We start from the raw sequence: 18,107 nt of genomic DNA, 5'->3' as shown, positions 1-18,107 counted from the left end.
TTTCTAGTTCCACTTGTTTTGGTTGTTTTGTTAAATATTTCGATCTCCACAAGAGAAATGTAAAACTAAATGGGAGTACTATTATTTTAAAATGCATCTTAGACGCATTTCCAATTGTGCTGGTGTGGTGTTTTGTCATATGCTTCCTTTAATTTAAAATCTTAGACACATTTTGAAATGTTAAAAAAATTAAAATAAAAAATTCTCATGTACGGTTCACAAAGCCGTTCATGAAAAATCGACTTGCGTTGTGTGTGTAAAAAAGATAAAATTTAATGCTAAAAAAATTCACATGATAAGTTTTCTCGTTTTCACATAGACCATAAAAAAAATCGCGAAACTTGGCGAACCCATATTATGAAGATGTATATGTAGAGTTTTTTATCAAAATTTTGAACACTTCAAAATTTATTTTTTTATGGAGGGGGCATATGAACTCTGGAGCCAAATTAAATTTCAGATTGTTGTCTATTGTATCTAGATGTATTTGTTTGATACTTATATTTAAAAATAGAGTGAGTAGCGTTGTGAGCGAGATTAGTTTCATTCATTCAATTATGCGCCTTTATATTGGGCCATGCGCCTATGCCTCCGTGGCTATGTTCAAAGTGGGCACGAGCTTATGATGAGGATGGGATGAGATATGGTCAAATGACAAGCAACATGGTTGAGTGCTTCAACAATGTGCCGAAGGGTGTCCGTGCATTGCCCGTGACGGCAATAATTCAATACACATTCGAGAAGTTGAATGTCTATTTCCAGAACTACACCGAAGAAACGGAGAAGAAAATTGCTAGGAACTGCGAGTACCCAACGAAGGTTCAAGAGTTCATGGACTTTCAGGCGAGGAAGGCAGACTCCCAAACGGCTACATGTTATGACAATGTTGACTGGGTGTATCAAGTGAATGAGCCGGGAGGCACCACACAAGGTGGTGTCCAACACGGAGGCTGGGCTTTCCATGTGTCCCTAAAGACAAGTGAATGCACATGTAGGAGGTCATCTTTGCTTCATTTGGCTTTCTCCCACTTGCTCACAATGGCACGCACTAGACGTGTGGACTATCATAACCCACTTACCGTTCGGGAGTCCGAGTTCTCCATCGAAGCCACAAAAAGGACATGGGCTCCAAGGTTTTCTCCCTACTTGGACCAATCACAATGGCGGAGTATCATGGAGTGCAAGTTTGGCCCGATCCGGAATGGAATGTTGTGAAACGTGGAAGAAGAAAGACAAAGAGGTATCACGGAGATATGTATAGATGGAGTCATTCGGGAAACAAGTTATTCCAAGAGGCTCGCGAACCAACTAATTGTGGATCATGCAATAGTAAGGGGCACAATAGAAGAAAATGTACATCCGGCAAAAAGTCAAAGGGCAATGATGCTAGCACAAGCCAACAATCAAGTAGCCAACAAGCTTCAAATCAACCTCCAAGCCAACAAGATCCAAGCCAACAAGCCCCACGACAACAAACTCCAAGGCAACAAGCTCCTTCGCAACAAGGTCCAATCCAACAAGCTCCTTCGCAACAAGCTCCAAGGCAACAAGCTCCAAGTCAACAAGCCCCATGGCAACAAGCTCCAAGTCAATAAGCCCCATGGCAACAAGCTCCAAGGCAACAAGCCCCAAGGCATCAATCACAATGGTAACAAGCTCCAAGGCAACCAAGGATTCATGTAGGGCTTAGTAGAGGTCGCCATGGTGGACGTCGGGGTACTAGTATGCTAGGATACCTAGCGGGGCTTTATCCGTATGTGTCTCCAATATATTAATTGTATTGTACTTTCTATTTTCCTATTCCGTGACTAACTTTGGTTTTTTCAATTTTGTTTTCAGGTATAAGCAACTCAACCCACCAAGGGGAAGGGGGCATGGGAGGGCAATGAGAAGGAGGCGTCTGTTTGGGACGAGGCTGTGAGGACGGTGCGGAAGAGGGAGACGGAAGAAGTTGCGAGGAAGGAGGAGGAGCACTAGAAGAAGATGGCCGAGCGTGCCCGTATGCAAAGGGAGTATCAGGAATACCTATGGCGCGAGAAGAAGAGGAATGAGAAGCTCCAGGCCGAATGGGACCGTCTATGGAGGGAAAAATTCCAGAGGAACTCAACTAGCAAGGGAGAGGGCCAATAGGATGCACCTAGAGGAGGTGGCTAAGGAGGCTGAGCGCATAAAGGAGGAAAGAGCTCAAGCGGAAGCTTCAAAGATGGAGGAGCGTCACCATTTCTTCGACTCGGTGGTTCAGTTGGCTCGTGACATAAGGGAGAAGGAAGAACTGGCTGAAGAATCTAAGAAGAAGAAGGCGAGGGGGGAGGGAGCCTTTGCCACGTAGTGATGTCCGTTTGGCTAGGTTCATGTTGTCGAACCTTTATGTTGTCGAACCTTGATGTTGCGTGGACCTTGATCTTCTCGAACCTTCATGTCATCCAACCTTATTGTAATTGGAACCTTGATGTCATCGAACCTTATGTGTTATCTGAACCACTATGTTGTCTCGTACATGTTCTGTGCAATGTTGTATTCAAAACTGTTGAAATATGGTAGAATTTTTCATGGTTTAGCACAAGTCATTGTGTGGCGCCCATGACATAGGCGCCAAACTGCACTGTGTGGCGCCCATGGCGTCGACGCCATACATGTCAACTCATATGTCAAAAACATCCAGGGCCTCCGGACGCTTAGTCCTTAGATGTTTTGGTGACCCTGTTTGTGTGGCGCCCGTGACATCGGCGCCACACTGAACAATGTGGCGCCCATGCCGTCGGCGCCACACAAACATGATTGCCAAAACGGCTAAGTCCCCAGAGAATTGTCTTACAATATGTTTTGGGCTATTATAAGTGGATGTGTGGCGCCCTTGGCTTTGGCGCCACACTTTCAATGTGTGGCGCCGATGGGAGCGGCACCACACATCCTGCCACGTCAGAGTCAAGCATACATCAGCGTCCATCACGCCACGTCGAATGTGCGAATGGGCGCCGTCCGCATGGGCGCCACAAAGTGAGGTATGGTGCGGATTGGAGGGCATCATACAAAAGGGTTAGATGGGTGCTCGGAGGGTTAACAAAAGAGTTATTTTTGTGCAAATCGCCACTGAAAATGGAGAAAGTACCAGTGTCCATACCGGTCCCACATGTCACCCTCAGAAGTTTGAATCTGGCCGCTCCAATAGACAGACAGCGCACACCCCCACCCACCCATATCCAGCAGTAAACTATTGAGCACACAGTTTCCACGGGAGGCCACACGGGGCACCCCCACGCGAGATCCGACGGGCCCAGAGCCACCTCCCCACGAGATCCGACGGCTCGGAAGCCCACCGGGCAACCCACGCGACTCGGCCCGCGCCGCCACCGCCGTCGCTCCTCCGCTTCAAATTTGCATCGCGTCGATTTCACGCGCCGCTTCCCCCAAATCCAACCTCTCCCCGACGCATAAATACCAAATCCCCAAATCCCAAATCCGAATCCAGCCCAAACCCTAACCCTAGCAGCAGCAACCGAGATGGCGCGTGCAAGGGGCAAGAAGCGCGCGGCTGCTGCTGCCGCGGACGCCGGCGGCTCCAGCCGGACGGACCCGGCGGCGGCGCGGGGCCGGCCGAAGCGCGCCAGGACGGAGCCCAAGCCCAAGCCCGAGCCGGAGTACTTCCCCGAGCCGCGGAACCTGGTGAGGACGCCTTCCCGAATACCCATTCTTCTGTCCCCCCCTAGGTCTCCCTCCCGCCGAGTAGGGCTGGGCTCCTCAGATTGGTCGGCGCGCGAACTGCACGCGCGGTTGCTCGATTGGCGCTCCCTCTCTGCCGCGGTATTTGCGGCGGCTGGATTGGGCGAAGGGACGGTGATCCGGTTTTGGTGGTGGTCGGCGATGCTGAAACACGAGATTGTTGCTGCTGTTATCACACCACTTGATTTGGTTTGAGTACAGGATTTTATTCATTAGACTAGGTAGACATTTTCACCTAAAACGATGTGCTGCTGAGGTGCTGCATTTGCCACCAATGGTTTTTTCCTTTCAATATGTGTGCGTTGTACTGAAGCCCATCCACTGAATCGGTAGCCATTGTGGTATTCCGAAGTGCTTTCCTGTATGGGATGCTTGCTTATAGGTCAGTGATCAAAGGACGTTCCGCTGCATCTCTCCACAGTTCAATTGTTAACTAGGATGCTGATTTTTCCGAAGCCGAGTAGTAGTTTGGCTTGTTTAGCTCGACGCAGTAGATTCTTCTGCTGAACCAAGGGCGTACACTTTGTGCTCTTCAGATTGGTCGGCGCGCGGACTGCGCGGTTGCTTGATTGCTGCTCCCTCTCTGCCGCGGTATTTGCGGCGGCTGGATTAGTTAGGAGAAGGGACGGCGATCCGGTTTTGGTGGTGGTCGGCGATGCTGAATACGAGATTATTGCTTGCGGTTATTACACCACTTGATTTGCTCGGAGTATAGGATTTATCCATTAGACTAGGTAGATTTATACTGAAGCATATCCACCTGTTGAGATATTGCATTTGCCACTAATGGGTTCTCTCTCAGTATGTGTGCGTCGTACTGAAGCACATCCACTGCATTAGTAGCGATTGTGGTGTTCCGAAGCTCTTTCCTGTATGCGATGCTTGCTTATAGGACAGGGCATGCTTCTGCGCCTCTAGTATTGTCTTGAGTGTAGGCCATGAGAAGAATGATTTTGTCTTCTGCAACATGTTTGTCACAATGCTCAATGTTTGGTTTGCAAGATTCTAAAAAAAATGGTTTCCTATGGTCAGCGATCAAAAGACCTGCACAGTTTAATTGTTAACTGGGATGGTGATTTTTTCGTTAGATTCTTCTGCTGAACCAAGGGCGTGCACTTTGTGCTCTTTTCCGTAGTCTTGCTGTATCGAGGTTGGTGCATATTGTCTAATATTGTCTATTACTCTGTCCAGGAGGATCTTTGGTTGTCGGCTTTCCCTATTGGGACTGAGGTTTGTGTGCATCCCTGTCCTTGTTTTTATCACGCTTCAACGTGCACTAAACTTCTCCGTCATACATATTTGTCCCTAAGTTAATGTTTTCTTGTTTCTGGTCCTGTCACCTGCAGTGGGAAAATATCGATAAGATCAAGGAGTTCAACTGGAACTTTGAAAATTTAGAGGTATGCTCAACATATAATCTTCAAAGTTTTCCTTCTCTTGTTTCAACAAGAAGGTTTTTCTTCTTATATTTAGTTTCCTTACATTGCATCACATGGTTTATTGTTGGCGAACAGAAAGCTCTAGAAGAGGGGGGCAAGCTTTATGGGAAGACGGTTTACGTATTTGGCAGCACTGAGCGTAAGTATTCTTATCGTATGCCACCTTTGAAGTTGCACTCTCGATCCATTGATGCACTGATAATATTGTACCACTGGCAGTATCTATGGATACTGAAAGGTTCTCTGAGCAACCTAGTAGCTATATATTGTCTTATATATATGGTCTAATGGGCTTATTTCTGTCTGTGTGCAGCTCAACTATTGGATGTCAATGGCGAATCGAAGATAGTACTTATTCCTATTGTTGTTGCTGTAAGTGTTCATCCATTATCTTGACTCTACCTCTTTATTTTTTACTATCCCACTTTATCTCTAGAATGCAGTGATAGAAATATGTATTAGCTAAATTCTTTCTCATATATATCGTATTGAGTTGCATGTTTTTCTCATGACCTCACCTGTTATATTATTATATTTATAGTAATGCATTACAGAAAACGTGTAATATGTCCATATAATGAGTGATGACCCTAGCTCATTTGCTCATAAACATAGAAACATGAGAGAAGGGATTTATCTCTTTGTCACTACCAGCTTTACTTAAGATCTGATAACTTTCTTGTTTATTCGCTTCTTGATGAATTTTATTTGGCTTTTGAATTTCTTATTCTATTGTACAGGTTGATTGCCCCTTCCCTCCGTCAGATAAAATTGGTATAAATTCTGTCCAAAGGGAAAATGAAGAAATCGTACCAATGAGGGCTATGAAGATGGCCTGGGTGCCCTATGTTCCACTGAAGGACAGGTAGCTATATTTCTTCTCTTCTACTTTGAGCAACTATATCGTTACCTTCCATCTCCCACCTTTACCAATTTAGTTTTTCATTTGTTTACTCTGCTCCTGCTTTGTCTACAGGCTCAGCAGGATGGAAAGTTTGAAAACAAAAATATTTACTCTTGGCTGCACCCAGCGAAGGTCAGTTTTATTCCTGCTATTTTAATACAATCACTAATTATCCATGCTTGAGGGTTTAGAGTTCTGTTGCTGCCAGTTATTTATCTGCAGGGAATGCCACCATCCAGTAAATGATCCCATGTAGGGAATTTTATTTTCCTGGTTTGTTCCAGCATCTTAATTTTTCATATATGGCAGGTCTGCGCTGAAGCATCTCAAAACTGAGAGAGTCAAGAAGTTCGACTACTGCATGCCTTGTAAGCTGAATTTGGATTATTTTTCATAGGTCTTATGTCTTTTAAATATCTGCTGTTGCCATCCAGTGGTTCCATTGCCGTACATATCATCCTTGCTGTCCAAGAATACGTGAACTGCACTGTGCATAATATTAAATGGATCCACGACCATGTGTTCGTTAAATGGTTTTCAATGCAGCAGTATTTCATGGGATGAGAAGCCTTTTGCTGATCTTTTTGCGGGGATCCTTTTTTATTTTCATTGGGATGACAGTTAGTTTGCATGCTGCCAGACTGACTTTAGTGGATGTTTAGTTGGCTGATTTTCTTGTACTGGATGACTGGCATATTATTTGTAAAAAAACAACTACAAATGACATCGGTGTTCTAAACGGTGCAAGGCAGGAGATGTGTGGGTCTACAGCGTAGCGGCTGACTAGTCAGGTTAAGTTGGGGCCTAGGAGTGAGGATGGTCCCCAGCGCGAGCTTCCTTTTAGATTGGTAAATGACTGGTGCGGTGCACATTTAGTACTGCTTCCGATCCATAATACATGTCGGGGTTTTAGCTCAAATTTGAACTAATGCTCCGTTCAGTTCGAGGGAATCCAAAACATAGGAACAAAAAACTGTATAGGAATGGGATGGAGGTAATGTGTGAACCTACGGTCTTCTGAAACACAGGAATGAAAACATTTTGACGTGTTCTGGAGAGAGGAAACTTTTGGTTCAGTCGGAAACTGGGAGCGGTAAGGGACCACTGTTTAGTATTATTTTTATTCAGACTCGGGCAGGATTTGTAAGGCATCGCATGGTCCATCGCACATAGAAGGTTTATTTAATTCACACATCTGTCAACGCCAGAGCATCCTGCATCGGCCATCCACGAAACCAAGAGACGTCCAGACTTTTCCTTCGGTTTGGGTAGATGTTATTTTTCCCGTGAAAAGTACAGGAGAGCTAGACTTTCCAAAGGAATGGACTAAGCTGATTCCTACAGACCGAACGTACCTCTAGGAAAATATTCCGGCGGAATCTTCACCCGTAAAATTCCTTCAAAATTCCCGTATACCGAACGGACCCTAAAGCACCGACCCTTACTGTTGGTCGGAGGGAGTAATTATTGGGTAAAATTCTATCAATTTGATTCGGTACCACTTTGTATACCATCTTAACCAAGCCCCATTTTTCTCGAACTGTGTATTGGATTCTTTGGTGGTATTTGTACCTTACGATCACTCCATCAACAACTGTGAAACCAGCAGAGTAATATGATCACATGATATAATATATATTAGTCTACTCATGCAAAGGGCATTGATCACACCATGAACCTAACACACCCACCGACTCCTAAATAGCACACAGTAATTTGGAATATCAAGTGTACTGCCTGTTAATCAGATTGTAGATGATAGGAAATGTTTGATCTTACTGTTCCCTTGAGAGTTATGTGATGTGCTCATGAACCTGTTATATATGTTTTTCTGAGGCAAGAGGAAGGAATGCTTACCTTCTTGCAATAATCTTGCAGATTACATGCCTCTTAGTCCCCCAGAAGATGAAGATGATACTGTTGTCAACATCATGTATCCGCTAGAACCTCCGGTAAGCTTCTTTCAGTAGGTCTATGACACCATGTTGGAAGTACTACCTAAATACTAGTCGTGAACGATTATTGCTATCTTATTATTCCTTGAATCAGGCTGTTCAGTAACATAGAAAATCAACCAAGTTACAATGTCTGTGGCACAACTGTATCTATAATCTAAGTCAAAACTAATCTGCATCAAAACTTCATATGGGGGTGTTTGATTGTGAATTTAACAATATATTTTGTTGGTCTGCTTTTAATTGACTCAAGTAATATAATTAGTATGCTAGTTATTTATAGAATGTTTGGTGAACTAAACTTATGAGAGAATCTGCATGCCATATCTCCAGTTGACCTTTTTTACTTACTATTTCTATGCACATCTAAACTGATTTGATCTGTTCCATGATTACAAGCCTACGTGTTTATGTCTTCTGTGCTGACGTGTCCATCCATGCTAGTGAGGGTCAAAACCAATCCACGTATTGCTGCTGCACAATGCTAGCTGCTAATACGAGTTGTGTGGTCCAGCGTTGGCTCGTAGTCTTTTTCCTAGGCTCCAATCTGCTGTGATTGGTGTGACATATTCCTTATGTTGTTTGCCCTCTGAGCCTGAATTTATGCTAGACAGCTTCCCAAGCAACATGAGCTACCTTTTTGGGTGATAGCTTGTTTATTATACAACTTAAGTTTATCTTGACCTATCAGTTGTAATACAGGGATATATGTTTCCTACATTATCAATCCAACCTTTTATTTTTAGTAGCTCCTAATTAGTCTCATGAACCATTGTATTTTCTTTTTGCTGCCGTTGCAGATTGTTTGTGACTTTGACTGGGAAATGGATGATTATGAGGTATGAATGAGAATTTTTTTTCCTTATTATGCTACCCATTTGGTGGACATCTGTCTTGAATCACAGTAATGCAATTCAGGATTTCATTGATGAGAAAGTTAAAGACGAGGTTCTGCCAGAGGACGAGAAAGAAAAATTCAAGGTGCAGATTCAATATCTATCCTGCTTACTCTGCTACATTGAATTCTTAGCATAGTCTATGATCTCGAGAATTTTCTGTTCATAATTTTGCTGCCACGTTTCATGAGCAGGACTTCATAAAGGAGAGAGTTAGAGAAAGGAAGAGAGAGCTGAAGCAGGTTAACAATTAATTGAAATATTAATCAGCATCACTAAAGATAATACTGATTTTGTACTAAAATGTTTCTTCAAAAATGTTGCAGGCCAAAGAAGCCAGAAAGAAAGCCATCGATGACTTGGATCCCAAGTTGAAAGAGGCAATGCAGAATATCAGGTTTTACAAGTTCTACCCTGTAAAAACCGAGGATACTCCTGATGTAAGCAAAGTACAGGTATGCAGTTGCTTGGTATTTCTTACACTGGACTATTGTTTTTCCTAAATGGATGGATGGACTATTTGATCTTGCTTTGGATTAAACTCTGCATGTATTTCATTCTGCAGGCGAAGTACATCAACAGATACTACCGCCAAGCACATGAACTGCTGTGATGTGCAACCTCACACATTCTGTGAGCACGGTCAAGCATTAAGCTAGCTATCCAGCCTGAAAGGATAGCACTGAAAATTTTGGAAGATGGAGGAGATCTGCTTGGTTGGGCATACTCAGTTCTTGTCTCTTGCTGGGATAGCGGATAAGTTGGTTGTGCCGGTAGACTCCCTCCAATCCTTAGAGCATCTCTTCCCTCGGCATTCTCGTCTGTATTGTGATATGTAACATTCTGGGAGGTTGTTGTAGACGGTAGGTCTTGTAAGTGCAGAACAAGTATTGTAGGAACGGTTTGTTCCCTTGTTTTATTCCCTCCAGTATAGCTTATGCTCTATTACTGTTTGGTTACCTTCGGTGAGTTGATCGGAATGCTATTTTGAAAAGAATCGCGTGCCTATATATTTTGATGTATATTCGTGTGCATTGTGTAAACTCTGTGGTGTCCAAATTTGGTGTTGCAATCTGGCTGGAGCGCTTGTTGCTTGAACTTTGAATTTAATGGCGATGATTTTGAGAGAATACCTGTGATGTGAGAGTTTTGTTCACTTTGGGCTCCGAGCTAGATAAGCACATCAGAATTTTACGTACTCCTCTGTCATACGAAGTGTGTATATACATATAAATTTATATAAATCTAAGATACCTTTTATGGAAGGAAGTCTCTCCAGTTGCTGCATTACAATCGTCAGTTCATGGGCGCATTAGACAATAATTGAAGCCTTTGCAGGTGACGAGGAAGATCCAAGACGCTCTGATGTTTTGCATCACTAATCAGGCCGGCAACCGTACAGGAGCTCGCTCGTGGCCACGCTCAAGTTGTTGGTGGCGGCCCCCGCTATTCTTCCCCCATCTCGCTCTCGACCCTCTACAGTACCTGAGCTCCTCCACTTTCTCACTGGGCCTCTCCCTCTTCCTCTCTGCCGGAGTAGCCGGCCGGAGTTGGAGGGAAGATGGCGCCGGAGTAGTTAGGTGCAGATTTAGGTTTAGTTTCTGGTCCTACATGGCATATGGCGCTGATACCGGGAGGGAAGTGGCAAATCTCATCGACTGGATCTGGCACCGGCTTGTTCTCCTTCTCTGCCTCGTTGAGCTCCGGTTGTCGGAGCCGAAGATGTGGCGGTGGAGGGAGACGAAGATCTCCGTAAATAAGGCCGTTTCTGGCGGATTTGGTGGCCAGAGGTGCAGCGACAGGCTTCTTATTCTTCCTTGTCGGGGTGGCGAGAGGGAGGAGTTGCTGCTTGCTGTCTCCGGCTGGTCGTCGCATCTGCTGTTGTATTGTGATCCAAATTCATCTACTAAAGGGAGGCTAACTTCTGACGAGCGGAGCGAGGCCCGTCGTCGGTACGGATCGTTGACACCGCCTATATATACATCTTGTAAGCCGCCGGCTAGGGTTTATCAGATTATAAGATAACCCACGGCGTTTGTAAACACCTCCCGATATAGTGAAGTTTTGCTGGCTGGCGCCCGCGGTTTTTTCCCCTTCTGTGTTGGAAGGGGTTTTCCACGTTAAATCTTGTGTCCCCTGCGTGTGTTCTTGTTTCGTTCTTCGTTATTTGCTTGTCGCTTTTATAACATCTGCAGCAGGAAAGCTCGTCAGCTTCTTGTCGAAGGTTCTCCACGGCGCCGCTGTCGCCGTATCCCATGGCTGAAAGGCAGCCCCTCCAACCTTGTGCGGCGGCGACAAATCAAGGCCGCCCTCAGGACTTAAACAACCTCAAGGCGTACATGCCAGTTCGGAGGCCCTTCGGTCTCGCCGTAGTTGGCTCCCACCTCCACACCCCAAGTGGTTCTATCCCCGGCGGTGTGGAGGTTGGTTCCGGTGAGTCTTGCAGCGGTGGAGCAGGAGCTGGACTCGATCACGTTTTCTCTCTTTATTCTGAGGTCCTTAGTGCAAAGTGTAAGGATTATGCTGTAATTCTTTCTTTCTTTAGGGCCCTTTCCGGAAAATGTATATCCACCGCTTTTAATGAATGAAGCTCTAGGTCCTTCAAAAAAAAAAAAAGTTGTTGGTGGCGCCAGCGTCATGGGCTCGCTGTCTGGGGGGCGCCACATGCAGAGACGTGCAGTCCGCGTGGCGTCCACATCCACGTCTCCCTTTTGCCGGGCGCGAGCTCCAGGCCGGGAATCTCGCCAGCGAGCTTTCCTTTTCCTCCCCCTGCCTGATTCTCCCAAACCTCGCCCAGCCGCGCGCTCCGCCGCCGCCGCCGCGGGCTGCAGCCGCCTCGCCCGCCTTCGTCCTCTCCCAGCGCAGCACCGCCGGAGCACGGCCCAGCGCAGAGCGCCGCGCGCGAGTAGCCCTCAAGCCCTCCCTCTGGTAAGCATCCCCCGCTCGGCTCCACCGCTCCTCGCTCCTCCCCCTCTCCTCCCCGCCCGCCCGCGCGCCATATGCTCGATGGTATGCGCTGCCGACCACGGAGACGAGCTCGCGCCCCGCGTAATTCTGTTCTGCTCTGCTGCCGCCTCCCGCCGGCGTGAGGCAGCAGAGTTACCTGCTAGTTGCCCTGCGCGACTGCCTGCCGCTCCCCTTTTGCCTAGTTTCCTGTTGCGGCTTTGCCGATTGCCGTCCCTCTCACTCTCAGTGTGGTCGCTGCAGCCAGACTCCGGCGCGCGCGGAGATGGACGTGCTTCTCCAGGCGGGAGATGCGGGCGACTGGGTTTACAAGGGGGAGGGCGCGGCGAACCTCATCCTCAGCTACACCGGCTCCTCGCCTTCCATGGTACGCTCCGCTCCGCTCCGACCTCAACCCCTTTCTGGTGACCCTGCCGCTGGTTTACTTCGCTTCCTGTACCGGCCGTATAACTTCCTGGACTGCGCCGATGCGTTCGTACCAGCCTGGATCTGGTGTCCATATCGGGCAACCCACGGCTTAGACTCAGAGACGCCATGTTGCTCCATGGTCGCTTATAAAATCGAGCACAAATCACTGTGAGACTTGAAGAGTTTCTGTAATGGTTGTCTGCATGATACAGAGTCACAGCCCTCATTTAGTCGCGCGTATGGTTTCACTTCATTGTAGAAACACGAGAGCTGGGAACAGGTGTATCTTCTGTTGTTGCCACCAGGTTTCAGTCGTTTCTAGCCAGCAAGCAGACGTCCTATCTGTATTCGGTTCCCATACTTTTGCAATTTTACTTTCGATCGTGTGCACCTTCTTCCTTGCTATGATACGTTTGGAGGAAATGTACTCTTTCCATGGTATTGCTCTTCTCTGCTCTGGATAGGTTCTTTCTGGTGCGCTTGTTGGTTTACTTAGCTTTCATGTTCTGTGTAAGTTTCTGGACTTGATCTCAGTGTGCCGCACAGATGCAGTTGCACCTGCATAGATCGGATATGGTGTCCCTGTCTGGGAGGGTGGTTGCTTAGAGCCAGAGATGCTTAAGTTGGCTCCTCTGGTCTCTTTGAGAATTATTAAGCACACCTGTTGCCCTCTTAATTTAGGCATATGGTTTCAACTTGATTGTCGAAACATGAGAGCAGGGATCAGGTGTATCTCTTTGCCACTACCGCATTTTTAGCCATTTCTAACCAGGGAAACGACCATCTTATATGTATTTGGTCCCCATGATTTTTCCATTTTATTTTCATGCGCATATGCTTCCTTGGCATGACACATGTGGAGGAAGTATACTCTGCTGATCTCCTTTCGGTTTGCTTGCAGCTTGGCAAGGTACTCCGGGCCAAGAAGATCCTAAATGACAAGGCACAACCAGCACCAACTTGTGAGGCCTTCTCAAGTTCCGAGCAACTTGTGTGGGGCGAGATCCCAGGATTGGTCGAGTCTCTGAAGCAAGATTGCTTGCCACAAGCCTATGCACAGGTCATGAGCCAACATCTGGGTGCCAATCATGTTGATGGAGGGGTACGACTAACATTAAACCTAATTATGTTTCTAATTGTGATTTTTTTTGTAACAAACATACTGTCAATTATTTGTAACTTTTGGAAACTGTGTTCTTCTAGATGCTTGACTATATGGATAAACAATGTAGTTTTTTTGTAGTGCAGGTTCGTGCCCGTGTGTCTAAGGAATTTTTGGAGATTGTTGGGAAGAATGTGCTCAGCTCCCGGCCTGCTTGGCGAGTGACTGCAAGCGCAATTGATACCATCGCTGATTCTGCCCTTCTAATTTCTGACCACTCCTTATTTTCTGGTAAAGAGTTGGAATCTGGATCTTACACTGCATACCATCTCTTCTGAGCATGTTTCAGAGCTTGCATGGTTTAAGAAAGTGAGACTTTATGACTGTTTTTTAGCTTATCATGCTTGTACTACATGATTGTTGAGCTTCTCTTTATGTAAAGTTTGTTAATATGCGATTCGTAGGTCTCACTAAAATAAGTTGCAATTCATAGTGGCTTAGGATTTCTAGTGTTACCAAATGTATACGATGATCATATGTGCACACCCAAGTTTTCTCCAAGGAAACAATATTGTTTTATGCCAATGTCACCTTCTTTGAAACTGAGGATGTTTTTGCATTGATTCATATGCCAGGTATTTTTCTACCTCTGTTAATCAGAATAAAGAAAGAGACATGTTTTAGTTTTTACCGATTTCTAGCATAGATATGATCTGGTTTGACCGCAAAAGCTTCGATTTCTGTCCATAAAGGGTAGCTGGTCGAGAAATGACAATCTGCTTCCTTAGTCATTTACATCGGTTATATGCTAGGCTATTATGAATTCCTTGATGGGTTTGATGCATTTGAATTTGCATTTTCTTACAGTATTTTCGGCGTATTTTCTTAAGTAAATTTTATAATCACAGGAAAGCCTAGAGGTAGCAGTTGCATCGCAGTGGAGATAAAGGTACATTCTGAGAATCCTGTCATTTTCTTATAATTTTGAAATATGTACTTCCAACTGACATGCTTCGCCGTCCAGGCCAAATGTGGGTTCCTTCCATCATCAGAATATATATCACAGGAAAATTCTATTAAGAAACAAGTAACACGGTATAAGATGCATCAACAGCTCAAGTTTCATCAGGGGCAGGTATGTAAATTTCAAGCAACATATTTCAGCCTAAGTTTGGCTATGTTTGATATTTCAGTACTACCTCTGTCCATAAAAGGATGTCGGAGATTTGTCTAAATTCGGATGAGTACAAGATTACTCGCTCTAAAAGATGATTTTTATCAAGACATCTTCAATAACTCTTGTTATTTATGCATTTAAGGTTTTCATTCTTGTAATACTGCAGTATAGCTATTGGTTTTTGAAATCAGGTGATGCCTAACATACCTTTGAACATTTTTCAGATATCGAAGATAAGTGACTACAATCCCCTTGATCTGTTTTCTGGGTCGAAAGAAAGAATTTGCACAGCAATCAAATCATTTTTCTCGACTCCTCAGAACAACTTCAGGATTTTCGTGGATGGCTCGTTACATTTTGGTGGCATGGGAGGTGGTGCTGATACGGTCCATCCTGATGAAACAGAGAAGTATCTCGAAGATCTGACAAAGGTTAGCGGGCTACAACCATCTGACTTTATTGAGCTGCTGTCAGAGGCAATATTTAAATCTGGGGTATTGGATAAGCTCTTGGTCACTCAAAAACTGGATGATCATGACATCGAAGGGGCAATTCATCTGTATTACGACGTCATTTCTCAGCCTTGTTTGGTCTGCAAAAATATAACTGATGCTGAGCTATTGCACAAGTACTCTGTGTTACATTCTCTTTCTTTGGACAAGAGCTGTAAGATTGTCAGGGACTTTCTTATTGCTGCTACTGCAAAGGACTGTAGCCTCATGATGTGCTTTCGGCCAAGAGAGAGTGAAACAACAGATTCTGAGTATGATTCAGTGTTCCTCGAGTCAGTGAACCGAACCTATGATTACAAGGTATGCTGCTCTGAAATGTGTTCCTGTTACCTTCATCTTCTATTTGTTCAGCAACTCAAGTACTTTTCAGCTCGTTGTTAAACAATTGAATTCTGCATATGAATTGGTTTCTTTATGTGACGCCTGTTTGCTAGTGAATGGCATTAAACTGTATGTTCTATTTGCAGGCGTATTTTGTTGATCTTGATGTGAAACCTCTGGATAAGATGCCACATTATTTCAAACTGGACCAGAAGATAGTCAATTTCTACACTAAAAATGGGGACGCCGGACGCATTCCATGTGATTCTTCAAAAGGAGGTAGCACTGGTGGCGACGACTCAAAGGTTCGGCTAGAACATTGAGGAGTTGATGCTTCTCGAGCGGAATGTGCACATGCGACCTGTTTTTTCTTGCGGCTGTTGTTGTAACCTTGTAAGTACAGCTCCATTGTTGAGGAGCTCTTCTCCCCTTTCGTCGGGATGTTTTCTTTACAGCAGGTGGTTGCTGTTGTCGTTGTAGCGTTATGAGTAGTACAGCATGTATACTGGGTGCCTTGTCGCGGCGGAATATACACCAAGATCTGACACACACAAACATCGAAATGTATCGACAAAGCCCCCTTTGTTTACAGCGGCAGCCACATGTTTTGTAATGTTTGCAGCATAAATGAGGGCTCAAGTTTGCCATGCAGGCCACAGACAGTGTTTCCTTTGTTCTGCCTTAATGTACCAATGTCATCAGTCCCCTCCGCCTGGTAATTGGCATCTGTGCAGTAGTATGACCGCTGAATCTGCGGTTGCTTCACTGTGCCTTTTGAATTTGTGCTTCTCGATTTTCGATGCAGGGAAGCTGAATTTTTTCCGATAAAGGGAATATATTAATATCAAGAAGATATCAATTACACCCAGCCTCTGTAACAACGCACCACCCTAATGGCACTACGGATGCACACAGCCAAAAAAAGGAAAAGAAAACTAAGAAACAAAAGTCCCGCTACAGTATCTCGGGCCTAACAACAGCAATACATCCACCACCATGACAACAGCTGAATTACAGACTCTCCACAAAACGACACCTTCAAGAAGGGAACAGTGCTCAAACACCGTCGTCGCCCGATCAAAGATCTTAGGTTTTCACCCTGAAGATAGTCCCCGCTCTCAAAACAATGCCTCCAGCAAGGTCACTACCAGGCACAACCAGTTAAGGCCAGACCTTGGGTTTTCACCCTGAAAGGTAGGACTCTGCGCTTCACCTGTGTTGCCACCCACACTTCCAAACCGATGCTGTGAAGCCGGGACACCAAGCAAGCCCCTCAACAGCGCGGAGACTTGAACCTCCCTTAGCTAGCCCCCCCCCTCCGGCCTTTAAGAAATTCTCTTCTTCCGACTTTCATCATGGATCCATAGTCACTTGATGTCAACACAGAAAAAGAGCTTCGCGCCGCTCCCTGCAGAACCAAACGGTCGGAATAAACGCATGGGTGCGCACGACCGAATACCTCCAATCCAGCAAACTCCAGGCAAAGCGCTCTTACATTCGCCGGCGGAGCCTTCCGGAACTCAACCCTCCGGCCAGATCACGAGTCCAGGCCTCCGGTAGGTCCTCCTCTTCACGCAAGAGAGGCCCTAGGACCGCCGCCTTTATTCAGGTCGGACCCCCCACGTCGGCGACCATCCCGGGCTGGCCAACCCAACCCTCCACCGGCGACACCATCGCCGGCCCATCGCACCTGACGCCCGCCACCTGCCACCAAGTCGACGCCGTCACCGCCATCCAGGGCCGCCGCCCTTTGTGCCGTGATCCAGACCTTGAGGAGGAGCAGCACGAGATCCACCCCCATCACCACCCGCCCGGCGATGCCGAGGCGAGGAAGGAAGGAGAGGATCGCGCCGCCAGGATCCAGGGCCGCGCTGCCGCCCCCAAACCGCCTGCCCGGTGAGACCGCGGCGAGGAACGGAGGAGAGAGCCGCGCCGCCATGGTTCCATGGCCGCGCCGCCGCCCCCATCATCGCCCGCCCGGCGAGGCCGCGGCGAAGACGTGATGAGATGGCCGCGCCGCCATCAACCGACGGGTTCCGGGATCATCCCCCGGCGCGGAGGCGTGCCTCCTACCGCCGCCCCAGGGAACCGTGCACAGATCCCCGCCGCCCCCATCACCGACCGCGCCAGGCTTCGCCGGCGGCAGCCTCAGGGGACGGCGAGGAGGGAGGAGGAGGGGGAAGGGAAGGCGGCGGCGGGGGGCTAGGGTTCCGCCCCGAGTCGCCCTGGAGGGGACGACCCGAGCGGTTTCTTCTTAGTTCTATGTAGTCATTTAACTGGGTTGTGAATTTAGTTGCTCGTCATCTGAACTTTCAGATGCTGATGATGCTCGATTTTGTATGCAGCATCTGAATTCTAGAATGGGCCAAGAGTTCAGCCAACACCAATACTGCTGTGCCAACAACCCACACAAAGTCATATGGACAGGTTGAAGTGGTTCCAACACCCAGCGACCGGAGGCAACTCACGCAGGACAGAAAGAGGACTTGATGTTTGCCACGACAAGAGTAAACGGTTATCACATACGACTCTCACTCACTGTCGTCTCATCTGGGTGAAGTCCGTTCTAGAACTAATTGGACTTCCCGTTCGGGGCGCTGAGCGACCGCACCGGTGTCTGTCCCTAACCACCTGAAACCCAGACGGGACACTAACTATCTGTATATAGCCCGCAAGCCACCGGCGTTGTGGTTGTCGTTGTGGTGGTGA

At 46.6% G+C, this 18,107-nt stretch overlaps 2 protein-coding genes across 2 annotated transcripts; both read left to right on the top strand.

Moving 5' to 3' along the window:
• The first annotated feature begins 3,321 nt into the window (after positions 1-3,321).
• LOC127336801 (protein HEAT INTOLERANT 4) lies at positions 3,322-9,936 on the top strand. The gene is made up of 14 exons (XM_051363651.2): positions 3,322-3,663; positions 4,912-4,950; positions 5,067-5,120; positions 5,235-5,298; positions 5,473-5,531; positions 5,900-6,024; positions 6,136-6,195; positions 6,373-6,431; positions 7,942-8,015; positions 8,819-8,857; positions 8,937-8,999; positions 9,109-9,156; positions 9,241-9,369; positions 9,480-9,936. Exons 1-14 carry the CDS (start codon positions 3,502-3,504, stop codon positions 9,525-9,527), a joined length of 1,023 nt encoding a protein of 340 aa, XP_051219611.1. The 5' UTR covers positions 3,322-3,501; the 3' UTR covers positions 9,528-9,936.
• Positions 9,937-11,616: 1,680 nt separating this feature from the next.
• LOC127336802 (inositol-pentakisphosphate 2-kinase IPK1) lies at positions 11,617-16,056 on the top strand. Its single transcript, XM_051363652.2, has 8 exons — positions 11,617-11,842; positions 12,122-12,245; positions 13,188-13,388; positions 13,535-13,679; positions 14,297-14,337; positions 14,413-14,523; positions 14,790-15,377; positions 15,545-16,056. Exons 2-8 carry the CDS (start codon positions 12,144-12,146, stop codon positions 15,719-15,721), a joined length of 1,365 nt encoding a protein of 454 aa, XP_051219612.1. The 5' UTR covers positions 11,617-11,842; positions 12,122-12,143; the 3' UTR covers positions 15,722-16,056.
• Positions 16,057-18,107: the final 2,051 nt, after the last annotated feature.

Source organism: Lolium perenne, chromosome 2, assembly GCF_019359855.2.
Source record: "Lolium perenne isolate Kyuss_39 chromosome 2, Kyuss_2.0, whole genome shotgun sequence".
NCBI classification, from domain to species: Eukaryota; Viridiplantae; Streptophyta; class Magnoliopsida; order Poales; family Poaceae; genus Lolium; species Lolium perenne.
This window is presented reverse-complemented; position numbering and strand designations above follow the sequence as displayed.

Bases quoted from the DNA above. Each gene is read 5' to 3' on its own strand.
- LOC127336801 (XM_051363651.2), top strand. From the start codon at position 3,502: ATGGCGCGTGCAAGGGGCAAGAAGCGCGCGGCTGCTGCTGCCGCGGAC. The intron at 6,196-6,372 runs GTCAGTTTTATT...CATATATGGCAG, and splicing joins CTTGGCTGCACCCAGCGAAG to GTCTGCGCTGAAGCATCTCA. The intron at 9,000-9,108 runs GTGCAGATTCAA...TTTCATGAGCAG, and splicing joins ACGAGAAAGAAAAATTCAAG to GACTTCATAAAGGAGAGAGT.
- LOC127336802 (XM_051363652.2), top strand. From the start codon at position 12,144: ATGGACGTGCTTCTCCAGGCGGGAGATGCGGGCGACTGGGTTTACAAG. The intron at 13,680-14,296 runs GTAAAGAGTTGG...TTATAATCACAG, and splicing joins TGACCACTCCTTATTTTCTG to GAAAGCCTAGAGGTAGCAGT. The intron at 14,338-14,412 runs GTACATTCTGAG...TTCGCCGTCCAG, and splicing joins GCATCGCAGTGGAGATAAAG to GCCAAATGTGGGTTCCTTCC.